The sequence below is a fragment of the Eutrigla gurnardus genome, assembly GCF_963514095.1.
Source record: "Eutrigla gurnardus genome assembly, chromosome: 13".
Classification (NCBI taxonomy): Eukaryota; Metazoa; Chordata; class Actinopteri; order Perciformes; family Triglidae; genus Eutrigla; species Eutrigla gurnardus.
Window position 1 is genome coordinate 24,703,182 of NC_139936.1, and position 27,649 is coordinate 24,730,830.

The 27,649-nt window shown below is 44.1% G+C and overlaps 1 protein-coding gene across 2 annotated transcripts in view; it reads right to left on the reverse strand.

Moving 5' to 3' along the window:
- The window catches only part of sema4c (sema domain, immunoglobulin domain (Ig), transmembrane domain (TM) and short cytoplasmic domain, (semaphorin) 4C), a 93,366-nt gene that overhangs the window by 42,835 nt on the left and 22,882 nt on the right, over window positions 1-27,649 (reverse strand). For both annotated transcript variants that reach the window (XM_084024136.1, XM_084024137.1), the window contains exons 2-3: window positions 21,299-21,407; window positions 3,299-3,507 (exon numbers count right to left, since the gene is read on the reverse strand). In XM_084024136.1, the coding sequence (XP_083880262.1) occupies window positions 3,299-3,422 (124 nt within the window). In that variant the 5' untranslated portion in view covers window positions 3,423-3,507; window positions 21,299-21,407. The remainder of the gene's footprint in view (window positions 1-3,298; window positions 3,508-21,298; window positions 21,408-27,649) is intronic.

Below are 27,649 nucleotides of genomic sequence, written 5' to 3' on the forward strand. Positions count from 1 at the left end.
GTTCCTCAGAAATGGAAGCCGAGACTCTGGATTCACAGTCAGACTTCAGAGAAGAAAGAAAAGGGTCCAGCTTCAGCTCATGATCACCACAATAACAAGACCTAACCTGAACATTACTTGTAACAACTCAAATATTCAAATGAAAGGCAGTCTTCTTTGTACTCAATATTCCCAACAGTAACCGTCTTATATTTACTATCCTAATGAAACAAACATCTGTTTTGCCAATTCAGTTTAACATCACATCGTGTCATACCACAACAGAAGGACACATTGAGCAAGACAAGAACACACTCTTGAGTTTAATGAATGAATGAGTTAATCCATTTTCAAAGTCCCAACATCACCAGGAGTTATAGCGACAGTGGCGAGAAAAGCTGCCTTAACAGGCTTTTAGGCAGAAACCTCCAGCAGACCAGGCCCTTGGGTTCCAACTGCATTTGGTGCCAAAATAAAGTCACAGCACCCTGAGCTCTGAGAAATGTGCATTTATGCATTTATTCCAAATGCTTAAGATTTGAACAAACACATTAAGTAAAATGTTCCCAGAAGTTATATGTAAAACTTAAATAAACACATAGTTTATGTAAAAGTTTGCAACAATTGAATCAAATCAAACCTGCAATGTTGTTGAATTCATCTACACTATCAACATGATGGAAAAGCATTGCGTTACCATGTAATTGAAGAAGTCGTATTCTGTATAACTATTAATCGAGTTCACATGTTGATATGAAAGCTGAGATGCCCTCATACAAAATGAAGCGTAGGGTGAGCGGCCTGCAGAGTGTGTTTTCCTTTCTCTGCCATCCATCTGAAGCTACTTTCTGTCCTTTTAAGGCAGTTAGAGACAAGCCTCTCTCATATTCTTTCTCTATGTCTCTCCACCTGTTTCTCACTCTCTCTCTTGCTTTCCTTCCATTATACCTCTCCCCTCTCTCTTCTCATCTCTCCCCTCCAATTCCTCCCTCTCTCCCCCTTTCTGCAGCTTTGTTTTTCCATTTCGTCTCCCTCCTATCTCCTTTTCAGCAGCGTGGCAAGAACCCATCTATATAAGTCATTTTTCCCAGTATTGAGCTTGAAAATCTCATTTTTCTTTAACCAAGTGGAGAAATCTGTCAACGGGTGAGATAATCCCACTAGTTTCCAATGCAAATCAATTTACGTCGAGAATCTTTCTGCACCCAAGAGCCACACTCAGAATCAAGTGTGATAGCAGTGACTTCTCGTGTTTCTTGACAGGGCTTCTATTCTAAACCACGTGGAAGCTGCAGTAGAAGTGAGGTGAGTTATCTCATCTCTACGCGCAGATTTATGCAGCATTTTCTTACAGAAAAAAAAATGGATTTTTGGCAGTGCAATTGGTTCCTTCCATATATGATGTGTGTGTGCGTGTGTGTGTGTGCCGCTGTCCCCGTTTGCTCTGTCTGGCATGTCTTTACCACAAGTCTATTCTGGCCAAAGTGCAGCTCAGATCTGGGCCACTCTGCCAACGCTGGCTTTGGTCTGTCATTTTGGAGCATTTCCCAAAAGTATCGACATCCCATCGATTGTTCCTCGCCCACCATCCTCTGTCGTCATAACATAATACCGGTGATGACTGTAGCATGGAGGGATGACAGGAAGGAGGATGGATGTATGGGAGCAAAATAAGGGAGAAGCTGGGGGGGGGTTAGCGGCTGCGTTTGAAATATCTCCACACCCCACCGCCACCAAACGCCATTCTGCTCAGGAGTGGCTGAAATCGGAGCTCTTTGTGGAAACGCCATAAGAGCATTTCAGTCTCATACGATGAACTGCAGCATACAAAGCAAAAAAAAAAGGGGGAGGGAAGGGATAAAAGGCAAACAGAAAGGAGGAAGAGAAGGTAAGGGAGAGATATGGGATGAAAGGTGGAATAGGTGGCACAGAGAGGTGAGAAAACGTTGCTTTTTCCTCCTATATATTCCCCTCTCTTTATAGTTTTTATAATCCCCAAGAGATAGAATGCAGTACTTCCCCCTTTGAGGGATTAAAAAAAAGACTATTTCTCAGCTTGCAACATTTGGCATTGTTCAGTGAAGACGGGCCTGGCTGCGATAGGAGGAGGGCCGCGATAAACAGTGCAAATACATTTGAGCTCTCGGATTAGACTGATGTATTGTTTTACGGAGGGTCGATGCCGGCCCCCTTGACAAAAATCAGAAAGCAACCACCTCTGATTTAATGGAAAATCCTCCCCCGGTTGTTGTAAGGGAATACATTTTTGCAATTACTGGTTTTCTATCGAATGTCTGACCAGATAAACCGTTCCAACGTGGAGGATTCTACCAGCAGCTGTCAGTCCATTAAATCCATCTTAAGGTCTGGCTTCAGTGGATTTGGTTGCAAGAAGGAAAGTAAATCTGTGTAAATGTTTCAAGTCACGTTCAACTTTGAACTCTGACACACAAATGTGTTTTTTCACCAATAAAAAGCTGTTTGTCCAGTACTGATCTTTGAGACAACAGAGAGCCGGAGATAGAAGCTGCTGTGTTGCACCTTTTCTTTTGTACTACTTTTACTTATCTCCTACAAAAAGAGGGAGTTTGGTACAGTAAGTCAGACTGTAAAATGTCAGTGGTTGGCTTTTAAATACATCAAAAAAAGTATGTGCTTGCTTACAAACGGAGAAAGATACAGAGAAAGAAGCTCAGAGTTTTAGCTGGCATGTTAGCAGTTAGCATGCCAGCTACAGTAGTTCACCAGCGAACCCTGTGAGTTGTCACTACATAACCAAGAATCACATGTTGCTTCGCCCTTAAAGGCAAACTTCCGGTTCTGAAAAGTGAAGCCCATGCTGTAGTGCCTTCAACTTGCATTCTTTATGCTGGCCATTAGGGGGCGACTTATAATGTTCATTTAGTACATTATAATTACTTCCTTCACTGGTTGTAAAAATCCAAGATGGCGACGGCCAAAAGGCTTCAAAACCCTATGAGTGACCTCCCTACACCCACCTCTTATATACAGTCTATGGTGAGGATACCAGTGAGCAAAAACCATTACTAGCTACCTAAAGGTCAAGATATGTATGGTGTGTGGTGTTAGCCAAGTAACACATGTTCAGGATGAGTTATTACAAATATTTAGAGGAGAAAAAAAAGAGAGATTCTAATAGAAAGATGCTCACAGATACACATATTAAGATCATTTTGTGTTTTCCATTTTATTGTGACTTCATGGAGCCACTTAATGAATTCCTGAATCTTTCAGTGGAAAGTTCCAGTGCCCCTTGAGGTCAAACTTCAAGCTCAGCTGGTAACGGCGATAAACTCACCCTGGTATCGAACGGTCTTGCGCGGGATTGGGTTCCAGTTGAGACCCGACGACTTCTCCCATCCAACCAGAAACACCAGGAGCAAGACCTTCGTCCCGCCCATGGCTCCCATATCAGCCCCCATTCGTTGGAACCAGCGTTGCGTGATGGATCGGGGGATAAATCAGTAGTTCAGAGGGACTCTAGAGAGCAGCTCGGCTCCTGGCAGCCTGCCGAAAGAAAGAAAAACCAACACATCAGCTGGAAGCAGCAATTCACTTCCTTTATTGGCTTGGTTGTTTATCAGAGCCTATTTTGGCAGAACAGCATTTACAACAGTTCACACATTGAAGCAGCACTGTAAGATACATTTGTCCCTTTGAAAACATACTATAAAATTTGATATACTCATTGAAATCCACAATAATGTAAAACAGAAATGAGTTATGCAAATCATTAAAGCCAATAAGGACAGAGCCGTAATCGGTGTGTCTGCCAACAAAAACAAATGAAACATTTTAATGACTTTTGGCCGGCGGGGTTATGCAGGAAAGTTTTCTATGGCCCTCCCTCACTCTGAGAGATAATCCAGCTATCGCTGCTCAAAAAGCTCAGAAATAGCTTATCGCTGCACTCTTGTCAAGCCAATTCAGTGGCAGTATATTAAACTGGGGCTGAGTTATCAAAGTTAATTGGCGCTGGCAATGCATCAAACGCCAATGTGCTGGGAAATGAATGTCGAGGCAAGGACAGCCAATAGCGCTGTGTTGTAAATGAATTGGTTTATCCCTAATGAACATGTCGAGTGTGCGGCTACAGAGCGACATTACAGTTCACTAACAGCACAAGATGATTGACTTGGCGGCGCTGCAGGTGAGACTGATGTAGGAATATCACATAGGTATACCAATTAAATGCACGGACACGCTCTCAAGTTTGTGTCGTGTACGCTTGTGAGGACCTGCCAGCTCTTCGGCTTTTACCGCACGTTGTATCGTAATTTTTGTTAGTTTACCGATATTTCCTTGAACCCTAAAACAGCTAATTCGGTGCATTTACAGGATGTCTCTGTACCATTCACACTTCCATTACATTAATGTATTAAGTGAAATGCCACTGAAATCAATGCTTTAGAGTCGGAAAATTAGTCTGCAAAATATTCCCAGCATATCTGGCAACGTCAACACAGCTTTACAAAAACTAAAACGAAACTGAGGTAGTGACTATATTGAAAAAGGAGAACAGAACACCGCGCTCCTATCCCGGTACCGGTTGTGTTTCTGGTGCTTTTTAACAATTCTTAACGACGACGCTCTCAACAGTAAAGGCAGCGTTCCCAGTCTGGCTCTGGTTGTACTGCACAATATCACCTCGCCCGCAGCGAACTGGAGACTGGATCACACGACCGGTTCTAAAAACTACGCCCGACCCGGTTGGTGACACAGGCTCGGATGGAGACGGTGAGACAGGACCGGTGTCTTACAGTGCGAGGGGAGACAGGTGTTACGGACACAACAACTTTCTGTACGAAAAATATCGATATCGATATTTGTCCCCAGTTAAGGAGAACTTGCCGAGCACCTATCGATGTAGTTGGATCGGAGGAATAAAAAACAATACTTCGATAGTAGATGAATGTTACAACCCTAATTATTAAAAATACTCAAATGATTTGCAGGCTCGATACCAGTGCTCGGTGGTATGAAAAAAATATATTTTTGTCAATGAATTTGGGTGAGCAGACCCTTTAATTTAGTAAAGCCACTGGATCTCCATCTATCTGGCCACAATCCAAACCAAGCCTAATTACTCTAACCTTAATACCAAACCGATTACTGAACTATGACCTCACATCTGCTGATAGGAAAAATGATGGATGGTTCTTAATGTTTGCATTCTTATGAGGACCAAATAACCTTATGGTAATTGTAACACAATGTCATACACACACATGCACAGATGCACACGCGCCATCTGCAAGTCTTCCACTCTGCAGCTGCCGCTGTGTATCCGAGAGTGAAATGGCGCCTTTGATGATACATGCTCATTGGAGATGGGAATCCATTGACTTTTAAACAGGCACAAAATGTCAAACTATATTTACTTTAAGCGAGCACAATGACAGAAAATACCTCTGTACATGAAGCAGTCTCCTACTGGCTCTCCCTCACCTGTTCCCACAATGGCAGTAATAAATTCCCTTGCTGGCAAAGAAAAAATAACCCACTTGGACGATTTGGTGGATTGGCAGGAGAGGTAATTGAGATTTGGAGATGTGCGTGTGTTTGTGTGCCCACATTCAACCAATGTGACTGTTATTGATTACACTTTTTATAGGAAAATAAGAAGAGGCTGAACGAAGGGGGAAAAAACCCATGCCCCCCCCCACACACCCTCCACTCCCCCATCAGATCATAGCAACGTGCTGTTAAATGAGCGTGCTTAAACGCTGGCCGTGGGTGACGGCGCATCAAGGCTCGCCGTGCCGACTACCAGCTTTATTGGATCAATGCTGGGGGCCTCGCTGGCCAACGCTTGCCTGAGTCCAGATTGAGATTGAAAGTTGAGGAGGGGGGGATGAGGAGCTGGTAGAATTGGAGCTAGAGAAACAAAAACACGTTGCAGGAGGCTTACAGTTTTCTTTCCCCCCTCCCTCCTTCAACATCCATCCTTTCATCTCCGTGCTGAGAGTGAACCAAGTGAAGTGGGCATCCTGAAGGCCGGATTAAGTGAAGAGGTAGTGTGTAAACACTACAGGGGAAGATGAGGAGGAAGAGGTTAGTGGTGGAGACGGAGGAACAAGGCTTCTTCCTCAGGAAAAGCTTCAGAATCGCTGTCATTTCCTTTCCCCGTGTTTGCTGCCCCTCTCTGCTTTCCTTTAATTATGTCTCCCTCTCTTTCCTCTTCTCTGTTGGTTGGACAGCTCCACTGTTTAACCGTAAAACAACGGTTTGTAAAATCCTCGTGAAATATCATCTATGGGGTAACACAATTTGAACTTTTTGTCCATCGAGGATGTTCCCTTTGCACATGTGATGCATGCTGGGCTTTGAACAGCAAAAAGTAGGAAAAGAAAAAGGAGACTGTCGCAACCTGCAAGGGGAAGGTCACATGACAGGGGCCAGCTCATCTTTCGACATGTTGGCCGTCTTAATAGTTTAACAGCAGAGCCTTCATGGATACCTTCGGTGCAGATTTCCGCATCAGATTTCACCTGCTGTTAGAATGACTGCAGCACCAGATAGATGGAATCACACGGGTTTCTTTAAAGCTTGGCTAGGTAACATTGTAGAAACCACAATGTAATGAGAAGATATATTATATATATATACACACACACTGTTGCCCATAAAGTTGGAATATTTTGTATTCAGAACCATTCATCTGTTTATTCCTATTTAAATGCATCAGTAATCACTTTTGACCAGGTGCAATGATTACATTATGTGTCCCAATTACCCACATGAAATACATTTTTATGAATTAAAGATTAAAAAATGATATAAAAGACTAGACATGTGCAAATAATTCCAATTTTTTTTTCTCTCCTATTCCAGCTCAATGCGATTGTGTGGTCCATAAGCCGTACTACTACCCTTGACATTAAAGTAAAGGGTAGGAATGAATGACAATGAAGTTATGAATGAATGGATAGTTACAAGTAAAAGGCATGCATTCACAGTACTTGAGTAGAACTGTACAAACTATTTAAAAAGCAGCAAAGGAATACTCGTCAGTTCGCTGTGCTTCATTCAGCTGCTTTAACAGCGTGAAGCAGAGGGATGCCATAGAGTGCCTATATAGGAAATTGAGACATTCACAATAGGGCAATAACAATGAGCTAACAACAGTGATAGCAGCCGTCTTTCCTTCTCTTTATTGTTGTTGACTACTTCTCTTCACTTGTGACGAGTGTGCTGCTAAAATTGCACGGCCGATCTGCGAGCCGCATCTGCGTTCATCTTTATGAACGCCGGGGGGAGACGGCTGAAGTCGGCCTACGATGTATTTTTCTTTTTTCCTCTATCGAGCTGACTTTATGATCCCTTGTTGTGTCGTAAGAAGCGAGATTCCGCCTCGCTCTCCCCTGATGACCACATTAACTCGCCTCGCCGTGGCCTCTCTCAGGTCCCGCGGTTTCACAGAACTCCGCGGGCGGTATCAAATCATCTTTTAGCTGCTGGTGTTGTTGTTCAGCCTGCTTTAGCTAATGAGCTGAGACGTGGTGGCCTAATAATATCAGTCAGCGCTCCACAATGGAGAGCTCATTAAAACACACAGAGAAATAGGCCACATGTTCTGATGAGCTCCTGTGTGTGTTTTGGCTGTGCTTGCGGAGTGTGTCATTTTACGCTCACACATGTGGGAGGTTTTTTGTGTGTGTGTTTAGTGTGTGTGTTCAGTGTGTGTGTTTCCTGTCGGAGTGTATTGGGAGGTAGAGGAGTCCCTGCAGGTCGAAGCAAACCAGGGTCTTTCCTCTATCACTCTATGGCTCTGTTTTCTGATGTCATCTTCCTGCCCTTCATCTTCCCCACATCTCCTTTCCTTGCAGACTTTTTCCTAACCTTCCTCACACACACACACACACACACACACACACACACACACACACACACACACACACACACACACACACACACACACACACACACACACACACACACACAGACCTCTGGTGCAGTCCCAGCTGATTGCTTGTACTTCCAGGCATTGTTTGACTTTTAACCCTGACCTTTGACCCTTTTGTGGGTTAGAGAGAGCCAGGGCACATCACCTTACTGCCCTCCACTCCAACTTGACAGTAGAACAGACTTAATGTCCATTAACTAAACGCACACACACACACACACACACACACACACACACACACACACACACACACACACACACACACACACACACACACACACACACACACACACACACACACACACACACACACGGAGGGACTAAAGTGCTGATCCCACCCATCACCCCCCCCCCCCCCCTCACTTCCCTGCAAAACAAACACAGTGGCTACCGGCAGCTCTGTTCCTTCCTTCCTTCCTGCAACCCCGTCCCCTCCCCCTTTCCCTCCACCTTTTATTGAAAACACACAAATACACTCAGTGTGAGTGCAAACTCACACACAAACACGCCAAAGCTGTTTCACGCAAATAGAACAAACGGGATCAAAGGATTTCACACCTCGTGGACGGAGGGATGAGAGTGGCTCCGGGACTTTTATGCTCCGCTCACTTTGAATTCATCATAGTGGGAGGTTGGAGAAGCACTGGTGCATCAATGGTTGGACATGTACAGGTTTCTGAGGCTGCTGATAGCTGGTTGTCAAATTCAAGGATCCCAGCAAACGTACTTTATAGTGCTGAAAGCCTCTGAAACAGCAAAGAGAGCATCATGGGACAATGAAACCCAACTAATATCTCTCTAGAATGGGTGACAGTAACACAGAGTAACATGTGTTAGAAACAACTATAAAAAAGATTGCAAAGGAATGTTGTACAGGTATTCCTGTTCCCCAGAGGATAAGTCCTATTGACTTCGATGATCCCCTGATTCCACTGTCACCATGAAGTCTAAATTTGTGGTTTTCAGTGAAATGTCTGAACTATTAAATAAGATGGATTGTCCGGAAATGTGGTACAGACATTCATGTTCCTCTCAGGATGATTTGGGATCACTCTGGCCAGTATTGAGATCAGGATTATTGATCCCGAGTATTCATTGATTACCATTAAAAAAAAGACTTAAAATAAGTTTATTTTTCATCTGAATTCAGTGCACTTTGGTTTTGCCAATGAAACGGCATGGCCCCCTGGTGGCTCTTGGTTAATAAACAGTTGATCAGTGGATCATAAATGGTAAATGGTCCTCATTTATATTGTGCTTTTATCCAAAGCGCTTTACAGTAATGACTGACATTCACCCATTCACACACACATTCACACACCGACGGCGAAGTCAACCACGCAGGGCTCCGCCTCGTCAGGAGCAATTAGGGTGAGGTGTCTTGCTCAGGGACACCAGGCACCCAGCTAGGAAGAGCTGGGGATCGAACCGGCAATCTTGCGGTTGCCAGCCAACCCGCTCTACCTCCTGAGCTAATGCCCCCCACGGATCATGTTCATTTAATTGTAGGATGTCAAAATGGTGATTGACATAAAAATGTGATTAATTGTGTGGCTCCGTTATGGTTATGATGGCATTGTCACATCAAAGCTCTTGTACGATGCTTTGGTTCAAGACAAAATCTCTGCCAAACTACCGTAGCCATCAGCCCCAGCTATGGTAGCTGTTTGGGGCTAATTAGCATATGTTAACATGAGCTGATATTAGCATGAGTTAGCTGAGCTGCTAGTGTGGCTTCAGACTTTAAACCTGCCAGTGCAGAAAGAGGATCTGAACCTTTCATCCAGTACAAATCAACTTGCTTCCAGTACATTCTGGAAATGAGTGTCAGCCACACAGCTCAGCACACTGCATCACAATACAGAAATTGATACTCACTTTGAGAAAATACCTGTCAGGTTTTTACCCGACTTATTTAAAAAAAATACTTTTTGGACCAAACAATGGGGAAAATGACGTGATTACAGTTGCAGCGGATGTCATTCAAAGAAATGTGGGTTCGACCGGCGGTTTAATTGGTGTCACGGTTCAGCTTTTGGAACTTTACTTTCAGAGACAACTCTAAAAGATCAATTGTTCAAAAGCATGCTATCATTCCACACAGAAGGATCATTTGTTCCCGAGTTCCCCTAATATTCTGGTAGTCTAAAACGTTATCTGAGAGTCTGTGAACCCACCAGACAGCTTTGGAAGCAGATGTATCATATGATAATTTCACCAATTTGGATGATTTTATACAGCTGAAACGTTTTGATCAGAGATCAGCACTCCAAAACATTTTTGGCGATTTGAATTCCAGCTCACATGCTGCAATTCGCTTTGCATGATAGCTTCGGCTAAAATAAATGCCTGCAAAATAAATGTTAAAAAACACAATGGCTCCTCCTGGGATCTGCTGAAACATTAAATATTATGTTTCAACATGCCCTACAAAATTGATGACTTTTGGGATGTAAAGTGAGGGAAGTCAACAACCTTTTTCCCTTTTCTTTTTTTTTTAAATATATTTCTTCTCACTTTTTCACACAGTTCTGAGGAGCCAAGTGTGACAAGGCTGCAAAAACTCAAGAGCTCTCCATCGCACTGAGAAGTCACAAGTGATAAATGATCATCTTAATTAACATTATTTGATTGTTTTTCACTGCAAGACACATGTGTGTCTTATCTGTGAAACAATTAAAAACAGCATGTTTTAGTGCCATTTAAATGAGTTTCAAGCATATCTGGACGATTATCGGGGTAATATGGTGAACTGACATTTTCATATCACCGCGTGCCTATGACAGACAGACTTACATAATGTTTGCTTTGGTCTTTTTGTGGTATATGTTGCCACAAAGAAAACATTGGAATAAGCTTTTCCTGAGGATAATGGCGGCGTTAAAATGTGCAGATAAAAGATCAGCTGCAGTGTGTGAAAGTGTAAGAATGATCGTGCCTGCAGCAGCACTCTTCTGAAAACATCCAACGTTAAAATGTTCAAAACAAAAGTGTTTGAAATGCCCCTTTAAATCCGAGCCACCCGTTACATTTCATGCACCCGGGCACATGATTTCCCATACTTGCACACCGTTAATGATCTGCTAACCAGCGGCGGGGCACCGAGCAGTTCGACTGCATCGAGTTAATGTCATCGGCTTTCCTTTCACGTGGTGATTGGAATTCAAGGCCCGTCCTAATTACCTCAAACGGAGGCGAAACGGAGACCCACATTTGACTTTAAACAACCGATTTCCACTTGATGGAAATGTAAAAAAAAAAAGAAAAAACCTTCCCATGAGAGTGTGAAGTGTAACATCTTTGCATCCCTCACTGCCGACTCCCACCAGAACTCTGCTCTTTCATGTCTCTCCCCTGGGAGATTCTGCAGGCCTTCAAATCTCCATCTTCCCTCCTTTCATCCCTACTGTAGCTCTCGCTTGCTCCCCCACTCCCCCTCCACCCCCCTCAGCCTGGTCCGTGCCATGGTTGGCTTGTCAGGCGTGGTCGGCTTATAATTCTTTGATCGGTGCTCTGATCTCTTCCATCATTGCCAGGGGCTCCAGCTGATTACAGATGAAATGGATCTGATTTGGGCTCTAACCGGGGGCCAAACACCTGCTCAGACCCGACGACGTGATAGGAGACGAGGTGCAGGCCAGATGAAACCAGAGAGAGCGACCAGGCCGGCTAATCGGACTCCGAGACCATATGTGCCTTTGCCTTAATATATCATATTTAGATTCATGTGCCACCCCAAAATGACCTCTGGTCTCACCCTGGCCACCCCACTGAAAATGTTCTAGCTCCGCCCCTGAACGCACCCTGATGGAGGCAGATCATACTCCGAACATTCAGGGAGCTGAAATGACTATTGACAGTTTGACAGCTATTGAACTCAAAGCTTCAACAATATAATTAACTGATTGTCTGCAATCTGACTGACATGACTATTTTTCAGGCAGGAGCTGTGATTTTTTTTTTTATGACTTGGCAGCATTCCCAGGATGAGTTTGTAAAGCTTCTGACCAGATATTAAAGTTGCACCAATGAATGTTTTACATTAATAATGGGCCAAATGGCTACATGGACTTTGAAGGGGCCTCTTGTAGTGATGAATTCATGGAGAATGATCAAAGAATCTGTCCCTTCCACTTTTAGAGCATTTTTCAGCTCATTATTTCATTTTTTTTTTACGGCTGCAACTTTAATGTTTTGTTTGAGTGTCACCGCTCTCATTGACCTCGTTGTCAGCCGCGGCAGGCAGCCGTTTACAATGAAAACGCTCGGAAAACTTCCTCTCTACATCAGCTGCCCAGCACCGAACAGCAGACAGACAAAGGTAGCGACTATAGCTGGTGAACAAAGAGGAGCATTTAGCAGCTAAGGAGACAGTCGCTTCTCTCTGGAGTTGGTAGAGACCAAAACAGAGCTAAAAGAGGATGAATATTCACTGTCCTGGCAGAACATGAACAACACCTTTTATACTACGTTTACAGACATTTCCTTCCACCCTAAAACAGGAAACTCTGGACACGTCTTTTTAACCTATAATAGAAAATTCCATAGAGATACAGTATATGGTCTGTACCATTCACACTTCTGTTAAATAAAATGACACTAAAGATATGACCTAACTGGGCTTCAAGAAGAAAATGCCTTCATATGAAACGTTACATTGGCCCATATTTGTACGGACCTTTCTTTGAGTGTTGGACTTCCATCCATCAGTGGATCCCCTGGTTACATTAACATCTTCATATCTGTCTACATGCATGTCATTAACACACATCTTTGTCACATTGCATAGTCTTTACATATTTCATACCAATCCTTGGAATACAAAGCAAATTCTTCGTGCCTCACAACTAAATTAATTAAGTGTATTCTGAACCAGATAGCAATAACAACAATAGTACAAGTGAATCTATGAAATCCCTTTGCAGACCTCATTAACTACCTCAAAGAGCTGGAAACCAACCCTAAAGAAATTTGCTAGTTTGAGCGGGGGATTTATTTATTTTTTTTCTGTTCACAGATGCTTCTAATCATTAGTTTTCAACATTGTACCCAAGAGGCCCATGGTTTTAATTCCAGCCAGTCACGGCAGCAGCTGATTCTGTATCAGCCTCTGGTGTAAGGTACTCATCAGTGAAATCAGCAGATCTGGTCATGTGCTATTTGAGTTTGAAATATGTTAAAAACAAAACTATATCATGACACACAGTCACATTTATCATGATAAATCACAAACACAGATTTGAGCTTTGATGACAGGGACTTTAAACCAGATGAAGTGAATTGATTAAATATCTCTCTATGATGCATTTGAAGTCCATAACAGGGATAGGGATTTTTATCATGAATCGCAATTAAAAACTCATTGGAATAAGGTGATTGTGGTGAATTTTTATTATCGGGACAATCATAATTAATTGCTATCGCAATTAAAAATATAAAAATAAACTTTCTTCACAAAATTTAAAGTGATTCCAGTATGTTTGACATATGAAGTACATTTTTTAGTGGTTGACATGTTTTCTAATAGGGATATTAGTTTGGTTCTATTCAGTAATTTTGCAAAATATGCTTCAAAATGAATGGAAAAGAGTGTGACATGATATTTTTTGCCATGTCGCCTCCGCCTAACGTCAGTAAGACTCACTGGCTACATTACCCAGAGTTCTTGTAATTGCAGAAACCGGGTGTCTGTGTACTTGACATGTAAGAAATAATCAAATCTCAGAAAGCTCACGTTAACCAGGTGCAGAGCACCCCGTCTGCGTTTTCCTCTCTCTCGCTCCGTTTCCCTCCTCTCTCTGGTCGACCTTGCACTCTCGGCGTATGCTGTGTCTGATGTGCACACGAGTGCAGTGAGAGACGGTGAAACCCACGTGCACTGTGCCCTGCCTCGACCCGCCCGCCTGCAGGGGATACTGGGAAAGTGCTCTGACCTTTCATCAATACATATCAGTGTGTGTGCTACTTCATGATCACCGGGTAGTCACGATCGATCAGCCTTGCTCAAGGCGACACGCACGCACGCACGCACGCACGCACGCACGCACGCACGCACGCACGCACGCACGCACGCACTCACACACACACACACACACACACACACACACACACACACACACACACACACACACACACACGCACACACGCACACGCACACACACACACACAGCACCAGCCTAACCCCGACCTCATGAGTTCTCTATTTTATCACTTTCATTTTGTTCTTGTGTTCTTTTAACTCGTGGAGGATGTGTCAAAAAAGAAAAAGACTTGTTCATGTTATTGTTATTGCATGTTTTTATTATATATATAGTAGGGACCCTGAACCCTAACCGATATGTTGGCATGCAGCCGTTCCCTCTAGAATGTCCCTGTGAAACCCTTTTTCTGGGAGAGGTAAAAATCCACTGTGATCCCGATTCCCTTTTGGAGTTGTAGATGTACCAACAGAATGGAGACCCGTTTTCGTTGAGGGCCACGAGGTCTGAGCCCTGTCTACCATCGTTGGAATATTATATTTTTCAGAGAGAAGTTGTTAAATAGCTGAGATATGTGTGCCTGCTTGTCTGTCCCTTTCCCTAACCTGTAATGATTTACATCATGGGGGCCACATACACCCACATTAACACCCACACATACACTGCACGTCTTCAGTCTCACCACTCACATACGTTGCTCCTCGTATATCAGCGCACTAATCAAATCACTCTGGCAAACACGGCCACTTCCCCCGCTGGCCACGTTCAAACAAACAGAAAAGGCTGACAAACTTTCTGTTGTATTTCAAAGCTCATTAAAAAGCATTCATCGCTGTACGATTTAGCGCTGTAATCAGCTCTGAATAATAGAAATGGTTGTATTGACGCCTGTGGGCAGCCGACGTACTGTCTCATTTCAGGAACAACAACCTCTGGGCGTGTGAATGCAAAGCACAATGACACACACACACATGCTCCGACTCTCTCGCTCCAGTTTCACTCTCCGGCTCCCGTGTCTCGAACAATCACGGTGTGTTCTGGCTTGGGGAGGCCGCCTACTACGCTCCTAGGGGGGCTAATTGTCCGTCCGTCTCTTACGCTCTCCCTCCCACTCGCTGTCCTCTCCCCTCTCCTCGGCGCCGCTCTTTGTGCTCTTCTTTCGGGGAGAGTTCAGGAGTTCACACTGAGCCCAGAGCCCTGGATCCCAGGGAGATGCCACGGAGGAAGAAAGGTTACACCTAGCTGGACTCCTATAGAAACAGCCCACACACCTCAATGGCAAGATGAGGAGGAAGGGAGGGCTGCACTGGCAGATCAACGAATAATATTACAGCCGACAGAGGAGGAAAAACACACTGAACGAGCGTACATGACTAGAAATCTACAGTATGAGCAAGGTTATGGACTAGGCATGGGACGACATGAATATGTCCTGTCCCGATTATCCTGCCAAAATAATTGCAATGTCCTGTCATGATACCTCTCTATATAAAATAGAATATATCTCTTACACTAATGGTCCATATAATCACTCATTCTGCATGCATCAACACTGAGAAGTGCAGTTTGCCTGTGTTCAGCACATTTAACCCCTACCGCCTCCAGAGAAGCCTACTGTAGCTATTAGCATTTAGATTCATCTGAATTTAGAATGTTTCTGTGTTCAAGGGTAATGAGACGTCGTGTAACTCAGGGTCTGCTGTGAGATTTGGGAGCTCAGGGACAGTCAGTGGTGAGCCAAAGCATCACGGGAGTCAAAAACTAAAAATGGTTAAAACTGGACTTGAACTCTGATCATCTTCATTATTCATGTTTGATTGTGTTTTGTGGATTTTGGCCATCATTACATCATTATCATTATCGCTTCTTCCTTCTCAATATCCAGGGAGTTCTGTCGAGGAATACATAGTCAGCTCATCTGTTAATTATGTCTCTGCTGTCACACAATTAAACGTGTCAGATCAACAGTGGCTGGTGGAGCATCCATAATAAACAGATTTTTGTAATAAATAAATATTGTATGCTAATTTGTTGTAATTTCAGTTTCCCTGGTAATAACTGATGCTGTATATATGACATCCAGGGCTTTTATTGTGAAAGGTAGGAACGAAAGGAGTGGTATGCTGCCGTATTTGACCAAATTAATAAATCAATTCAAAGCACTTTGTGACCGTCTGTGTAATGATGCTCTACTCACATTCAATATATTTGTTCTCAGTCACGCCGCTCTCTATTCTCATGTGTCCGTCATATTTCCTGCAGTGCAATGCATGCTGGTCTATAATGCTAAGTGACCATCGCTTGTACACTGCTTTTGAAGATGATGTTTTGAGTCCACTATATAGGGGATGATAATTGTAACTAGCACTCCAACATGGCGACCTCATTATAGCGTGAGTAGTGACTGATTTCAGACGCAGCCACCGAGTCCACCATCTTGCACTGCCGTGTTCCTACAGTAGCCCAGAAGGGACAAACCAAACACTGGCTCCAGAGAGGCCAAACCCTACACACTGAACCTTTAACGTTAAGGTAACAAACTGCTCTCAGCACCTGTGAGAGTCATCAAGTCAACGTTGGGAACGTTGGGAACGTTTGGAACGTTGGGAACGTTGGGACGCTGGAAATTGCTTATGGCCGCACAAACACTGCAAAGCCAGAGCAGTTCAGTGAGCATCCAGACAGGTTTCACACTCAACATTGAAGCGAGAACAACTTTTACTGTTGATTTCAAATGTTTGGGGGGACCCTCCCCTGTCCCCCGCGGCAATTATGCAATCTCATTTTTATTCTCTTACTTTGCTGTTTTTCTTTTTCATTCATAAGCTATTTAAATCCCTGGAAGGCAAGCAAAAGCTGTAAAGGGAAATAGTGAGAGATGCTTTCCCCTGACTCAACAACTACTAATAAAGAAAGGGCCCTCGAGCAAGGCACTTAAACCGACTAAATTCAACGTGTCCAGTGACTGAGAGAAGTCTGGACACAATGAAAGAGTTGAGCTTCTGGTGCTGGGCAGTTCCCAGTGGCCAAAATTAGCAGACTGTGGTTGTACTGGGCAGCTCCCAGGAATGAATGTGCATTTACTGTAGAAAAATGCAGAGCAGGACATTGCTGATGAATTGGTGCATACTCAGCAGTATCAAATCCTTCCTTGGATGAATAAATGTATAAAACAAAAAAAAATTGCGAGCGACAGCGATACAGTTGGAAGTATGGAAATCAACAATCAGCTGAAACTGTACCTGGCAGACATAGAGTAGAGTGCAGACAGATGTTTGTTGAGGAGAGACGCAGTGAAAGGTGAGAGGATGGAGAAAAAACCCGGGTCTATTAGAGCCTGATTAGGACCATTAGGAGAGAAAGACGATACGCGAGCAGCGAGCAGAGCTCCTCCGGCCCGGCTCCACATTAACCACCGCCCGCTCTCTACTTTGCTGAACACACGGGCTGATCGATAAGCAATGAGGAGGAAGGAGAAGAGGGGATGGAGGAGGTGGCGAGGCGAGCAGCGGAGAAAGAAAAAAAAAGGTCCAGGTTTACGGGAAGATAAGCTGGGATCGATAGAGAGACAAGGACTGCTGCCGCTGTGTGGAGAGAGGACGGAGGAATGCGAGATGCGGCAGCCTCACGCTCGTCGGCCTCATCAAACCCGACGGAGGGGAACCGGCGTGTGCCAGGACGTTTGGGCGAGCATCATCTCTCGCTTTTGTGGGTCAATATACTTACACTTGGCAGCAGGGGCCTGCTTTGTGTTTACAGCAGCAAAGTTAATATACTGTAAATCTCTCAGGAAAGCTGTACTCATATAATAGCTGATGTGATTAATAACCCCAAAAAGCATTTCAACATAACGTACATCACCGCACCACTAATTCCATCAGCACAACAACGTCCTCACTATGCGGCTCTGGGCTTCTTTTCTTTTCTTTTTCTTTTTTTAAAGAAAACTGCTGTTCTCATTTCTCAGTCACTAAATAATATCCAATCTCTTCTACTTTGCTGTTTATGCTCCCGGGTGGCTTTTAATGTGAAACGTTGCAGGAAATGTTTAGTGTCATAGACTGCACCAAACTGCTCGTGTCTGAAATCACTCACTCGTTGTAGAGGACTATATAGTGAGATCACCTCTTAATAGAAAAAATACTACTATGCGACACATTTTCTCTGCTCTGTTAATTACATCACTGGTGTCGCACAACTAAAACGTGTCAGATCAACGGTGGCTGTGGGCCAGCCATAATAAATACTGAGATATTTAATGCAATAAAAACATATTCTAAGCTAATGTGTTGTAATGTAACTTCCCCTGGAAAACAGTGATGCTGGGTATATATCTAGGGCTTTTATTGTGAAAGGGAGGAACGAAGGGAGCTGCATAAGCTGCTGTTGTCAAAGTGGAGGCATCAAGAAAATTAAAGTACTCTGTGACTGTCTGTGTTGTGATGCTCTACTCGTATTAAATATAGTATATGTCTCCGTCAGGCTGCTCTCTCTGCTGTCATTTTTATTTTAGTGCAATGCATGATGGTATATTAAGGTCGGTTAGTGAACATCGGTAGCACACTACTGAAAATGAATTGTGGGTGGGGACTTAATACTCAGACAGCACTACCGCATGGTAAGCCGACCCTGTTGTGAGAAGCGGGTGATTTTGGACACAGCCGATAAACACAAAGCTGTCAAAAACGATTGGAATGCATCAGGTATGAGTCATTCTGCCAAATGCAGAGAGACATCGAAATTGTATTAATTAAAAAAGTTTTGTCATTACTTCCTCTATCTGTACACAAAGAGAAATGTGGTTTGGTGGTTGAACTTTTCCTGCAGAACATTAAAAAGACTACCACGAAGAGAGTGATAACTAGATGCCCTTTAAGGTGTTTTAATGTGAAACATCATTGCAATCGTATGACTAATATAAAATAAAAAAAGTGAAATTGGAAATAAAGGCTTGTCTCTCTTTGCAGCAGACTTTTAGAAAGGTCATGGCTTCTGTTTGGGAATTCATGTGAGCAGTTTGTTGTATTTCATGTGCAGTACATTTATCTATGGATACCTGACACCTGTCACGCAGCCATAACCTCCACCTCCATCTTCCCTTTTCTTCCTCTTCCTCCCTCTATCATTATCTCCATCCCCCCTCTCCTTTCTCCCCTCCGCCTCTCACCTCGCCCGTCAGCTCTCGTGACCGGCATGGCACGCTGTTGGGAAAAAACGATTTATGATCGTCACTCAACATCCTCACAGAGATAAACATGCACAGCGAGGAGGAACGGAGGGAGAGAACGAGAGAGACGCATCCAGAGTTATTAGAGAGATAGTAGAGGATAAGTGAGATACACACACACACCCCTCAGACTGTGTGTTTATTGTACATGTGTGAATGTGTGTGCACGGCCAGAAGTGTGCATTTAAGTGCTTCCTTGTATGGCCGATGCATCTCTGGATTCTGCATGTCGATGTTGGGACACAGATGATTTAGCAAAGTCTACCGGAGCTCCATCAAGCTGACAAGTGATTGTAAATAAGATGGCCACCTACTGAATAAGACACCTGTCTCTCACAGACACATATCTCACATGGTGAAATCCAGCGTCCCCTACTATGACAAGGGCATGGACTTGGTTTCAGAAGTAAAGACAACACAAGAAAGTGTCAGTTGTGGATTAAAACCAGGCGACAACCTCTGGTTCTGAAAAAGTTGAGGCAATGCTGAAGTGCCTTAAACTTGTATTCTCTTTACTGGCCATCAGGGGGCGACTCCTCTGGTCCAAAAATAGTTCAGATTGCATGGAAGTCTATGAAAAATGACCCTACTTCTCTCTTGAAATTAGAGATTAAGACCATAAACCCATGTTTACAATGAGTTGAGTCCACCAGACCAGAAAGCAGGGAATGCTTTAGGGCGGGGCTAACATGTGATTGACAGGTCACTATTGCTGCATCACTACTACGCTACCAATGCAATTAGCTAATGCATATTTTTAACACTTAGTTGTAAAGTTCATTTTGAATGACCCACCCGGGATCCACCCGTCGCACCTCTCCAGTCTAAATATAGTGACTTCCATTCTCTGGCTGCGGAAAAATTCCAAGATGGCGACGGCCAAAATGTCAAACTTGTGGCTTCCAAACTGCAGTCCAAAAACCTAAAGGTGACAACACGATAACTCCATCAACAGTCTATGATTACAACCCACAACTCCATTAGTATAGTTTAACCATCTTAGGCCATGATTACACGTCTTTTCTACATGACTTTTGTCATCCGATCATGTCAGGACGCATAAACTGTCATGCTTGGATGCTTTGAGATCAGATCTTACGCTCACGTTGAGATCCGATAAGCTAAACCACTTACCAAGGTGGCCTGGCTCGCATTGAATCTGAACCTCGGTGAGGTGTCGACATCATGTGGGCACAGTCCGGATCATTTCCCAAACGTTGGTCTCGCATTACCTTCCCCAAACATGGAGTTCCTCTCCCGAGCGAGAACAAAGAGAACAGCTGAGACCTGCTGTCTTTGTCATGCTGAGTTACTGCAGATGAAAGCCCAACATTTCCTGATGTTGCTGCTTCAGAAGAAAAGCTTTTAAATGACTTAATAAGTATAATTGTGAATAACCTTCATAGGAAGGACTTCTACGAAGGACTCTATCTCTATTTGTTAACGGCAATTCTTCAATAGATGTCTCATCTTGATTCATGTCCATGCAGCTATGGCGCCTTTTCGCATTTCAAAATATAGACATAAAGTGGATATGACATCATATATTTTGATGCATTTCGACTCTGACTTGAGACTTTTATGGAAAAGATGATTGCAGGAAACACAAATCATTAACTTCACTGTCAGTAAGCTAAACTTTAAATTCAGTGCATGTTCTCTAATATTCACATTGCTAGAAGCAGTTCTGCAATCCATTCATTTCTCTTTCCTTTCTTACTTATTTTCAACTTTTACCCTTCAGGCCTCACTTTCACTCTCACCTACACAAAGATGAGACACACTCTCACACCTGTGACCTTCAGCATCTTTCTTTAACACAATGTGCTGAAAACTGAAATCCAATATCCTACTAGAAATGTAACTTTTTGTTAGCCCTTTTTCTTCTCTCCCGGCTCATGCATCACTCTCCACTTGCTCTTTGTCTCGCTCCAGACTCATTTCTTTCGAGGGGTACCTGAAAATGCCTGTAATTTCCACATGCTTCCACCCCCCCCCCCCCCCCCCCCACGCTCTTTTTTTCCTTTCTTTACCCATATTTACTTTATTTCTTTTTGATTGCCACTCATCCCTCCTGTCTTCCCTTTGTTCTCCTCTCTCATTCACTCCAACAGCTGTGTTGTTTGCCGAAGATTTCAGACGAGGCAGAAAAGATGGTGCATTTTTCTTCCCCCCCTAGTTCCTTACTTGTTTTTCGTCTTCCCTTTGTACGCCTGTGTCCTTTCTTTGTGGTCTCCTTTTCAGTCTTGGTAGATGTTGAATAGAGACACTTGACTCAGATGAAGGTCACATTGGGCTAAAGGAGAAGAAGGGAAGAAACACAGAGAGGTCATGAGTGATGGGGTGGATGTTGTTGGTGATTGTTGGTGCATGCACATGTATGTCCATGTGAGATTGGCAAGGCTGCTGTAACCATTGTAATGTCTCTCTCAGAAAACACCTGGCAGCGGTGTGTGTGTGTACACTGACAAACAACAGCGCTACTCAGATGTACACAGGCAGTTGGTGAACTACTTTAACTGGGGGGCTAGCCACGAATATGCTAGCCCTCAGACGCAATGAGAGCCAAAGTAATGACGCGGTGAAACTGCTCAGCTGTACTAACAATTCATTCTTATTTAGGTTTGTGACGTGCTGCAGTTGATGCTAATACGCTATGATGTACATCACCCATTGGTTTGTGGACTACGGTTTTGAACCCTCAAATTATGCATTTTGACCATCAACCTTTAGAGCTAAGTATTAAAATAATCTTAGGGTTGTAGCGAATTGCACTGCTAGCATGGTAGCGACAATGGTAGGCTGCCAATCATAAGGTAGCCCTAAAGCATCACATGCTTTCTGGTCTATTTGACTCTAAATGGAAGATAATTTACCAAATGGTCATTTTGTATTGAAGAAGACTTTAAACTAGAGATTGACCACAAACTCATGTTTGCAATGTTTAAGTAGGGTCATATTCTCATAGTCTTCTATACTATTCACACTTTTTGATACTGTGGAGTCGCCCCCTGATGGCCAGTAGAGAGAATGCAAGTTAAAGGCTCTTAAACCTTGGCTTCACTTTTCCGAATCAGAGGTTGTCGCCTGGTGACCACTAGTGATCAATCTCACTTCCCCACTCTATATGCAAATATGTGTATTTCTGTCCATTACTTCCATTTGCAAAAAGCCAAAGGCCTTGTTGTTTTAACTGGCAGGAGACAGCAATGCACATCCTGTCCCTTTTTTTTCTTCAAAGGCCAGCTCTGTGGCTGCTGGTCAACGGCATGAATCCAAGTGCCAAATTTCACCAAAGTTGAACTTGAGGCAGGCAGAGAGCTACTTGATCTTCCATTTTAGTTGCCGCTTTGAGTCTTTAATATGCACATGAAACACACACCCTGACATACAAAGCTGCACATAAACCCTTAAGGCTGCTCACATTCATCGGATCCCACTGCAGATCACATCACTAACTGCCAAGTTCCAGCCAGTGTGTGTGTGTGTGTGGAGGCTAAGATTCATGTCAACATCAATGGCTCACTAATCACGATGAGAGCGCCGAGGGCCAAGAAGCCTGTCAGTAACGTATGGGCCAGCTAGTGTTACACAGAGGGCACATACAAAGGCAACACCAAAACCTCTGACACCATCATAGTTCATCCACCGCTGTCAATAAAGTAGACACTGGAAACTCAGTTCCACTCTGTGCACGCTGCTCTGCACTACATCGACTGGAAAAGCTGTGGCGTCCATCACACTGCATTGATTGAACAGCAGAAACCCCACATACCCGACATAGCTCGCAAAAAAATCAGAAATCCCTGAAAAACCATGCATCTCCAAAATGTCGAATACAACAGGCCAGTTTAATCCCTGTGGAAACCTGATAGATTTCACATGGCTTATTCATCCAAAGAAGTAGTAGGGATGATTTCTTAACCCATAAAAGATCATTTAATCCTTCTTGGATTTCACTGGGCAGTGACAATATGAACCTGCCATTGACTAGCTTTTCTAAGGGGAAGAGGGCACCCAGAGATAAATCCTCTTTTGATGGTTGTAAGCAATATATAAATAAAGGGGAAGTTACGTAAAAATCTATTTCATGGCTTGAAATCAAGTTAGTTTAATTAAATGTGCTGGAAAGTGAATTTAGACTTAATGAAGAACCTCATGGCTATGACTAGCTCAGCTTATACAAGTGTGTATGTGTGTGTGCGTGTGTGTGTGTGTGTTAACTGCTTCTGGTAGAGCGTTTAACCCTTCAGTGAGTGTCTCCACCTGGGACTGAACCGGCGGCGTGTCTGCTGAAGCTTTAACAGCAGCAGAAGAACTTTAAAGGCTGTTAGGAAAAAAAATCTCTCCAAAATGAAATCTACTGCTGCTACTGAGGGCACTGGCTGTGCTTCCTATAGGACTGGATGAACACACACACACACACACACACACACACACACACACACACACACACACACACACACACAGATACACACACGACTATGTGACAGCACAGCAGCATGCTGGCCATCTCTGGTGGATTTTTCCTAAATAAGTAAGTCATCCAGACCTCAGCTTTCCATTGGCTTCATCCACGGGAACGCAGCAGCCAAAAGCCTGCGAGGCTCCACACGAACACACACACAAAAATGCATGCAGATCTACACACAAACCCATGCGCACACACATACTGCCAAAACACATACACGCACACACGGGACTGAAAAGGAGGAAGAGGGGTGAGGTGGAGGGGGAGTAAAAGGGGTCTGGTTGAAAAGCAGGATTTTAAAAACACCTGCACACACACACACACACATGCACACACACACACACCTCCAGCTGCTGGCCGCTTGTGTGTTTGACAGGCAGCACAGTGAGTGGCTGTATGGAAGTCAGCCAGCCGCTTATGAATCAGCAATGACTAACAGTTCAAACCTGCACTTTCTGAGCTAATCGCCCGCATGCTTCATGTAAATGTATGCGTGTTGTGTGTGTGTGGGCCGTGCGCTGTACGCATGTGTGTGTGTGTGCGTGTGTGTGTGAGCAGGTCAGAGTGTGTCGATGTGTGAGAACCGTCCCCATCAGGCCCCATTGTGACAGCCCGGGGCCTTTAATTGCTTCGCACCAAATATGACATTGTCTAAGCTGACAGCACCCTGATGGGCGGAATAGAGGTGGAGTGATGGTACCCGTCACTTCCCCCCAATCTGCCTCAACGAGAGCACAAGACAACGCAATAGATGCTAATGGGCCAAGGCCGGCGCTTTGAGCATGTGCCAAGGTGGGTGGGTTTGCTTCGTACGATCGTGTGCGCGTGTCCGTGCCAGTAATGGCAGCTCTAATCAGGGGTGGGATTGGAAGAGGCATGTGGCAATAAAACCCAACAAAATGCCTGCCAGTCCCTATTAGAGCCAAGCACTCTCTCTGAGAGCGTGGCTGACGACAAACACACATATGCACACACACACACACACAATCCATCTTGGTGGACATCTGGCCAAGGTCAGTCAGATCTGAGCAATGAACGCCGACTGCAAAAACCTCACCGTAAACAGAAAGAGCTGGAGCTGCAGAGCCAGACTTTACTGGCTTTGTCGTCCCAATTGCTTCGGTCGTAAACCCTGACCCCTCTAAGTGCAGCCCGTTACTCGCGGATTGTTATTTACGAGCTAAAATTAGAGGTGGCCGCCATTTGCTGGGGTCATTATCAGCACGGGGACACGGTGGAGTCAATTGCCAGTGAGATCCGTCATGTCCAACTATATTGGACTGAAGCATCGATTATTCAGCCTGCCATAGAAATGACTGATACACAGCTGAAAGGTATAACATTTGTCTTCTGCCCCATATGTGAAATATTGGCTCCGCTCTGTTTTACCATTACCTTTTATGGGGTTTGAGAGATATATGCCTCCAACGATTATTGTTGACATTTTAAGAGAGATGGTCATTCTCTCAATATTTTGAGCTGATAACTTTTACAAGTTAGAATTAACAGCTTTATTAACGTAATCGGCATTAACGCGTGACTTTTGGGTTGCCACATTGCCTCTGACTTATTGGACTAAAACGTATTAAAATCAATACAAAAAGGACTAATCGACTACAAAGAAGAGTTGCTTATTAGCATTAAAAGCTTCTCTCTATCTATCAGCCAGAAAGGGGGGTATGTATCATGGTTTCACACCCATTGTTATGATGGATTGTAAACTTTTTCGCTATTTATATATCATGACTCCTCTAACATTACTAGTACCAGAGGAAAATACCTCCTTTGCCAGCTCCAAACTTTGCAACTGCAGCCCAGATGCTATCAAAGCCTCTGGCGCCGCTCAGTCAGAAAGCACCGGCCAACTTTCTGGCAGAGTGAACGCGGCGGTTTGAAGTCTTATTGTCTCTGCACTATGACCAAAAAAACCCTCTGCATGTATTGCTGTCGACAGAAATGATTGTGATTTTTTTTTTTTTTTTTCAGTGAAGTGGGACCTTTCCACTATCAACCCCTCATTTCCTGTGCCTGTCTGCATTGGGTGCTTCTGGCAACAGATATTGGTTTGAGCTGAGGCGCTCTCGTTATTATTCTCACTGTGCCAGCACGCAATGGAGCCGCCACGGACACAAAATACTGTGCAGCACCTGGTGTGTGAGCTAAACTGAAGAAGACACATAGGATACATCCACAACACATGTGCTTTGTATCACACATACCCCATGAGGTTCAGGGTGTTCTGGGAGTCAAAGAGATGAGGTCTCATATGAGGGCAGAGAGTTCATTCAACTGAGTTAGTATTGTTTTAAGGCGTGCGTGCGCATGAGAAGAGGAAAGCCCTGTAAAATGAGTGGGGGGATTTCATTGGTTGGGAGGTCTCTGTATTGTATGAGACATCTGTTTACATAAGAGAGAGGATGTGATGGTAAAGCACTGGCTTGGGCACTGGCCTTTTCACAACAAGGCCCAGGGTGGTGGAAGATTTAGCCCAATATTTGTCTCATAAAGGAGTAAAGCTGGACAAACCACAATGCTCTTTATGCAACTTTCAACACTTCCCATCCAGTCAAATGTCAGATAAATGGTATGAATGCTGCAAAAGTGCTGCTGCCAACTTTACCGTGTCAGTGCGCTCTTTCGGGTCTCATCGACTCTGATTACAGGAGGCTGCTATTTTCAGCAAAAAAGTTTCTGCTACACCAGCAGACACCATCTTTCTTCAGCCTCCATTTGCTGTCCTATCTCTGCCATCATTCCGTACCTGCTCCACTCCACATTTGTTACTTTTCTGGCTGCGGATTGACACCCATTTATGCACTGGCTACGTTTTATGGCCTTCAGGCCGTCATTGTCATACATCCATAAGGAAAGAAGAATCTTTAAAAAGTATACTTGAAAAAAGTACTTTTTTCTGTTCGGGACTTCATAGCGTTGGTTCTGACATTATGTGTGATTGAACTCTCCAAAGAAGATCAAACTTCTATGACTCACTGAAGGACACCCTGAACCATTGCGGGGGAGTAGGCAGCATTTCAGGTCTTGCGTGGGACTTCAAGAACAATGGCGCCTGCCAATGAATAAGTAAACTGGGTAACACATAGAGCCATTCTCTGTATGCTATGTGATTTTATAGACTCAGTCAAGGTCAAAGAGAGAGGGATTTTTCTTCTTCTCCTGTGGAATAACCAGTGGCAGGGATATCCTGTTTCATTAGCTTTCCTCTCACTGCTGCTGCCATCGGTCCAACAAAATGTAACTGGCTGACGGTCGGAGCCACAGCTGAAATAGCAAATAGGCAGGGAACCCTACATGGGTGGAGGATTATTGACAGAGAGGAAGGTTAATATATGTGGGCTTGGATCAATTCATGCATCTACTTCTGTGAGTGTGTGCGCTCACACACCACATATTGGGTGTGATGTGTTTGTGAAGCTTGATTTGTGCATGTGTGTGTACATGCATCTGCCCCATGTGTGTGCGTGTGATGTGTGTGTGTGTCTGATGGTGGCAGTAACAGCAGGAGCTCCATGCATTATCTCATTATGTGGCTCTCCCAGGCTGCAGGAGGACACTGTCCCTAATGGCTTCTGTGTTCATAGCGGTGAAGCAGGCAGAGGGCAAAATGAGGGCCATCCTCCCCCTCCATGGTAACTGCCAGGACCCCTGGGGGCCCATTGCTGGGCTGGCTGTCCCACTCAGGCTTCAGCACCAGCCTTGGGGGACCGATACAAAGGGGAACTCAACAGCTAAACAAATGAGATCACCTTCCACTGACCATGTCTGCCATAACCACACTTGACTCCACATGCAGTCTCGTAGAACTCATTTTGCTAATCCCAACTCTACTTTTAAAAGGGTCAGTTACCAAAGTCACCAAAACTACAAGCTCATATTTTCTCCTTTACGTCGAGTGTTACAGTAATGGGCCATGCTACGGATGGATCTGACACAAGTGCACAGGCAGCAGAGCGGCACCTACAACAGCAACCTTACTGGATCTGGATCCATCTGGCTTCTGGTGTGAAGCTGTTTAGAAAGTTAGCTTCATAATACGAGGTCAACTTTAC